The 6820-nt window shown below is 42.7% G+C and overlaps 1 protein-coding gene across 1 annotated transcript in view; it reads right to left on the bottom strand.

The window, feature by feature from the left end:
- Positions 1-5926, bottom strand: part of LOC128623149 (uncharacterized) — a 48766-nt gene extending 42840 nt beyond the window's left edge. The window contains exons 1-3 of the mRNA XM_053650036.1: positions 5643-5926; positions 2937-3392; positions 1966-2412 (exon numbers count right to left, since the gene is read on the bottom strand). Of these exons, the coding sequence (XP_053506011.1) occupies positions 1966-2412; positions 2937-3392; positions 5643-5751 (1012 nt within the window). The 5' untranslated portion in view covers positions 5752-5926. The remainder of the gene's footprint in view (positions 1-1965; positions 2413-2936; positions 3393-5642) is intronic.
- Positions 5927-6820: the final 894 nt, after the last annotated feature.

Below are 6820 nucleotides of genomic sequence, written 5' to 3'. Positions count from 1 at the left end.
TGACCTTGCTTCTGTATATGTATAAGTGTGTGGTGCTAGAACTAGTGTATCAGGCACAGTAGTGTTATTATTTCATTTTTTTTAACAGTGGTACATTATTAAACATTTATACTCTTGGTCCACCTTGGAGATGTACACTTGGAGACTTTTCAGTGCATAGTGTGTGTAAAACCGGTGCTACAAATGGTCCATCACTGAAATAATATCTCACCAGTGGTGGTACCTTTCTATAAATGGACGGGATGGCAAGGACAGTCATGATTGGGAAGTCCTAGACTCACATCTAGCAAATGGCTTCTTTGCATCTTGCTAATTATTTTTTTTGACTCTGCATCCAATTTCTAGTTACGTAGGCTAATAGCAAGGGTTCAACCTACCACAGACATAAATATCTTATACAGCCCCGCCCACACACATGCATCCTTCTGTTATTTTTCAAAAGCAAGCCTCGCCACTCAAACACACAAGAGAGGGTATTGATGCTTCAAAGCATATTGTTGTTGTCAAGTTGGCAATCATCTTTAGCTAACTGCTCCTCTAGACCATTTCACTCCATGCTAGCGAGGAGCATCTGGCTTGTGTGTGTGCACGTCTTCCTTTATGTGTGTAATATGTTTGTGTATGAGCTATAGAGGGTCAATGGGTCATTTTGGATAGACCCATACACATCCATACAATGTTTCCTCTTTCTCTCTGTCTCTTCTGCTGTCTTTCTTGTCGGCCACACAGTGTGGCTGTCAGGGTCAGCGTGTGTGGCAGGGAGATTCAGAGTGATGGGGGTCCCTTTCATTGTCAAGGACAGTTACACGCTGGAGGGGACACTGAAAGAGGTCACGCCAGGGTCGGTCGCTGACTGTCGGGCCATGGCGTTGGAAAACAGAGTCCAGGGGCAACACAATGACCCTAGAGTCTGTCTTAGAGAGGATACACACTAGCACACAAACTGAGCACCCACCCACTTCCCCACACACATACACCGTGTTTCGGCAACTTCCACCCTCCAGGCATTGACACTCATGCCTTTGCCAAATTTTGTCTTCTGGTCTTTTTCTAGAAAATTCTAACATTACAATTTTACTTACATTCTAACTAACTGTATAGAATCTTTAAAATTTGGATTACTCGTCTTCATCAATTTTGATATAATTTAAATATAAGAGGAACATGTCACCGGGCTACAAGTGACCATTCTTCCAACACCAAAAAACTTTTTACACAAAGAACAGTGGACAGCCTGCTCTGAAAGGGGCAAATTCCCATCACAAGTTCTCAATTGTCCTGCTCTTTCAGAAAGTCCCAGACTCTAGTCAGACATCAACGGGCCGGCTCTTTATCCCAATCGGGAACGGTAAATTAGTGCGAGGAGGGCGTCCGAGAGGTACGCCAATAGCTGACACTCGCACACTGTTCTCCCGTCAGCAGGGTGGCGGTCAGCGTGGATTTATGACTGCTTGCTCCACACGATCCTTCTTTCAACACGAGAAGAAAAAGAGACTGAGAGAAGTCAAAAAAGCCAGAAAGGAGAGAATGCCGGAGCCTGGGGCTTGAAGAGATGTATAAGGGGCCGTAGCTACCTCTTATAGACCCCCCCCCCCCCCTCCTCAAGCTTTCCTATTGTAGAAGACTGACTGCTTTGATTCAAACTGGGGATTCAAATAGTACAAGCTCAAGTCTTCTTTAAGAAAATCCCTCAAACCCACAATTTTCATAAAGGACAAAAAAGAAAAGCCCTCCCCATGATATTTGTGACATGGTGGTAGTGGACAAAACCGTGATGTGCACTGCATCGAGTGATCTTTCACCCTTTTGTGTCTGAATGTTTAGTTACGCTTGGCACAATACACCCCTGAGTGTGTCTATGAATTTACACAAGTCCAGCAGAGGATCAAGACATACAGGTTCATAATGGCACAGTATGAAAGTCATATATGTAGGGACAGTCCTGGTTAAGCTAGAGATGCTTACCTCTCTGAGGCGTGATTGCAGGAAGTATAGGCCAGCGGCAGGTTTTCCAGTCAGAACGAACATCCAGCTGAGAAGCAGATGCCAGTCTGGATAGAGAGTCCGGATATGCAGGGCAAGGGCTTGGAGCTCCATTAACACTTGTATGTGTAAGTTGGTTAGGGTGTGGGGTTTCCCTCACTAGAGGGTCTTCAACCTGAATAACTGGAGTTTCCTTTAAGGTTTCTGGATGGCTGGTATTCTGAGGTTCTTGGCTAAGGGAACTCAGGTTTTTGGAGAAAGATGACTGACTAGAGGTTGGGGGGGAGCAAGAGGCCAAGACTGCTCCATCAAGAGAGCTGAAGCAAAGATCAGACAAGGATGAGGAACAGGCCTCAAGGTCATCATTGTTGATATCATCACCATCCTCAGCATCTCCATCTTCACCGTCAGAGTCATCAGTCTGATTTACTAGAAGTAGTAGAGAAACAAGCATGCAAGTACTTATCAACAGTTCATGATTTACATTGACAAATCAGGGATGATATGTGGTGTAATATGGTGTGATATCATAGATGTCATCCATAGACGCACTTTTGTACCGTTCAGTCTATTTAAAATCCAAATCGTCTCTTTTCTTAGCCAAGAACATCATTGAACCAAAAATTGGTGACATCCCACCAGCTGGTCTGGAAAAATCATGAGTTCTGTATAGTGTGTAGAGGATGTACCTGGTGATATTTTTGCCAGTAGAAACACTTTTGGAACACTAAGTCATTTAACGCTGCTATTGTTCATCTGTCTGACAATGCCTTCTTTCCCGAAATCATAAAGGAAACACTAAAGGAAATATATACGGAAACTAAATTTTTAATTGACAGAATGGTACAGAAGTGCTTCTATGGACAAAATCAAGGATATCTCACCAGATTGTTCTTGAAAATGCACAAGTACATTACAATGATTGATTTAGAGGTAGTTCAAGAGGATTGTACCTGAAGGTGCATTGGATAGACTGCTGTTCAGGTTGGTGCTATAGCTAAACTGACTGGACGCTGGACGACTCAGGTCTGAAAGAGAATCCGGCGTCATAGGGGTCATTGGTGTTAGAGGGGTCACAGGGGTTGATGGGGTGCCAGGAGTCATTGTCATTGGTGTCACTGCTTCACATTTAGGCTCTTCATCGTCCTCATAGTCGATTTGTGGGGAGGAGGACCCAGTCAAACTAACCTCTCTATGACTTACTACATCTTCCTGCTTTATTGTAGTGTGTTCTGAGTTTGGAGAGGGAATATGGAAAGACTGGAACTTGTCTGGGTTTGTCCCCGAGTGGACAGACGGTGTTGGAGAGAGCAGGGGGTCTCTAGAGGCCACGCTTGGATGTGGAGATGCTGGTACACTGGGAAGCATCACAGAGAAGTGCTGTAGGGAGTTCTGCTTTCTCCGAGTTTCTGAAAAGACAGAAAGACACCAATAAGTCATTTCATAACGAACGGATATGGATATAAGCATATGGAGAAATTCTGGCTTCAGACCAAAAACGGTTATAATTGCGGAACAGGAAACAAAAGGTGCTAGAGTTTCTCTAAAGAAATGTTGTGAACAGAAAGGACTGGGAATAAATAGCGTATCAGACTCTGACTCCAGCTGTCTCATATGGAGATGGACCGCTCAGCCGTCCTACAGGCTGTCCGGCACAAGACATCACACACGCACACACACACACACACACACTGCCTTAATGAAAGGCATTGTTCAGGGTGCACAAAGAGAGGTCCTGAATAATTATCATGGGGGTCCTTGGCGAGGGTCAGGCAGAAAGCGTATTCATCATCATTTCCAGCTAAAAGGGAGAGGGATGAGGCCGGGGCACTGACATTTCTCTTCGCCACTCCGCTGAGACACAGAGCAAACAGCCTTTTGCCTGCTGGGAGCCCCCTACTCTCCAGATTCATCCTGGACACCCCTCTCAAAATGCTACTGCTTTTCCAGGAGCAGCTGTCTAGTTCCCAACTTAGTATGCAGAGGCTCTAAGATATGGTAATGACCACTTGTGATCACTATATGAAGGAACTCGTTCTCATAATTGGGCACCCCCAACAAACTAATTATGGTCAGAGTGACAGCGAACGCATACAAGTGAGCTTTCATTTGTGACTCTCAGCCGCCTCGACGGGATTTCAGATGTCCGGATATGATCGATATGTGCTACCATACAACACAGTGACGGTTTCGTATTTTTTAATTCCCTTAATATATTTTTTTATTGCTATTCTTATTTGTCCCACTCATGAATCTGATCACTGCATCCTGAAATGTTCTAACGTCATACACGATGTGTCATCTTTGTAGAACAGCGGCACAAAGCACACTTGTTCCAGTCATACAGTCTCACCGAAGAGTCAAAGAAGCAAGAGTGAGCGTGATAGATGGATGGAGCAATATATAGATGGGCGGATGGATGGATGGATGGAGGGGATGGAGCCCACATTTCTGCACTGCCCTACGCACAATACCCTTGACTTCTCCATCTGTCACAGTCACACACCACAAGTGTGAGTGCCTCTGTGTGTGTGAACGACATGTGTCATAGCACCCTGTTACAGCCCTCCCTCCTCCACACACACACACACACACACACACTCCTTGGGGAGCTGAAGGCAGGTTGGGTCGATTGTGAGGGCCTCCAAGCACCATATGGCTGTATAATTAGTTTTGGCCCGTGGTGTAGTGCAATGCCCTGATCTCTGCTCTCTTGCCAGCTTGCACTCAAACACATAGTCCCGCAGGGTTCTAACGGCAGAGACTACACAAATACCTTTACATCATTACATTGAGCCTGGGCAGAGGTAGCACTGAATATTAGACTCTCTTGGGTATATACAAATGCACATAACAACATATATGATGTATTCATGTATGTTTTTGAAACCCATACAGATATTACATGTATGGCCATATACCGAAGTATATAATACAGATATACTGTATATTTCCATGTATGTGTATTATACCATATAGAAGCATATACAAACATATATCATTTTAATTCAATGTTTGCATTTTGAATTAAAAATAACAAAAGTACATTTGGCCACAAGTGTTTTGCCCCTCTTATACCAGATCAATTTGCCGGCATTATTTTGACATCATTTTTATATTTACATTTACGGCATTTGGCAGACGCCCTCATCCAGAGCGACTTACAGAAGCGCTTTGAAGTCTCTATGAATAAATACATGCCGATACTGGTTCACTAGGTCACGGACTAAAAATAGCATCAGTCTTAAAACTCTGTTGGGGGGTAATATAGTAAGAAAATACAGAATTTGTAAAAAAAAAAAAAAAAAAAAAAATTTGAACAATGACAGTTTTTTTTTTATCCGATTATAGTTACATTTAATGATGTGGAACGTCCATGACAAAAATTTTGTCATGTCTATTCTCACTTATGTTATAGCAGCTATAAACAGTCGTTCCCTCACCAGTCTCTCTTTTTCTCTCTCTCTTGAAGTTAATAAGACAAGAAACACAGCTTGTCGTGTTACGGAGAAACCGCAATAATAATGTAAACGTCCAGCATACCAGCCCATGTGTAAGTTGTTACTATAGAAACGATAACGTAGTAAATCCTGCTATTTATTTGGTGCATTGAAGATCTTTCAAAGGCTTTCCTAAACAGAACCAAACCCAGGTCTCACCTTGCTGTCTTGGCAGTTTTGGCGCACGGAGGATCTTCATCGGAGGTCTTGGTAGACGGTGTGTGCGTGGGAGGTACGGCGGTCTGATCAGGCCGGGACACGCCCTCATGTGAGCCTCAAAACGTGAACATGGGGGTTGAGGTTCCACATTATGGAAGACATCCTGTAGGAATAATAGAGAAGTAATTATGTGAGTGTATTATGTAATTATGTGCGTATTAAGTAATTATGCGAGTCCAGAGGTGTAATTTGGGGTGGATTTCGCCCTTTGAACCTGGCTGGAATATTTCCCAGTTCCAAATCCTTTATTTGTGGATGGTAGACATAACACACACAGAGTGCAGGTGGGTACAGCCATCACTGCAGTGCAATTATTGCACAAAAAGGTATGGTCAAATAATATTTTTATGTATGCACTGTCATGTCGTGCTGTAATAATGTCCATAAAAGGTCAAGGGATGCATCGGTACAATTTTAGATATAAATGCCCCAAACAGAAGATGAATTCATCTCTTAGTTTGTTTACATTTCTGTTTGAAAGCTAGCTAGCTACATTCGGAGCTCAGGGATATCAAGGTGATGTCAGGTTTAGTGAAAGAAGAGAAGACGAGAACATCTTGTTTTATAAGATAAAATGTCATGTTCCTTATAACTAGAATAGAATATTACTGTTTTAATCATTTTCTGTGGTATTGTATGGCAACATTATAATTTTGCTAAGACTGGTTGATGGTAGATGGTGGATTTTGTAAGACTGGTTGATGGTTTGATTTGGTAAAACCGGTTGATTTGGTAAGACTGGTTGATGGTAGTTTTGGTGAAACTGGTTAATTTGGTAAGACTGGTTGATGGTAGATTTGGTAAGACTGGTAGATTTGGTAAGACTGGTTGATGGTACATTTGGTAAGACTGGTTGAATTGGTAAGACTGGTTAATGGTGGATTTGGTAAGACTGGTTGATGGTTTGATTTGGTAAGACTGGTTGATGGTAGATTTGGTAAGACTGGATGATGGTAGATTTGGTAAGACTGGTTGATGGTAGATTTGGTAAGACTGGTTGATAGTTTGATTTTTGTAAAATAGATTGATTTGGTGAGACTGGTTGATGGTAGATTTGGTGAGACTGGTTGATGGTACATTTGGTAAGACTGGTTGATGGTAGATTTGGTAAGACTGGT

The sequence above is a fragment of the Ictalurus furcatus genome, chromosome 19, assembly GCF_023375685.1.
Source record: "Ictalurus furcatus strain D&B chromosome 19, Billie_1.0, whole genome shotgun sequence".
In the NCBI taxonomy this organism is placed as follows: Eukaryota; Metazoa; Chordata; class Actinopteri; order Siluriformes; family Ictaluridae; genus Ictalurus; species Ictalurus furcatus.
This window is presented reverse-complemented; position numbering and strand designations above follow the sequence as displayed.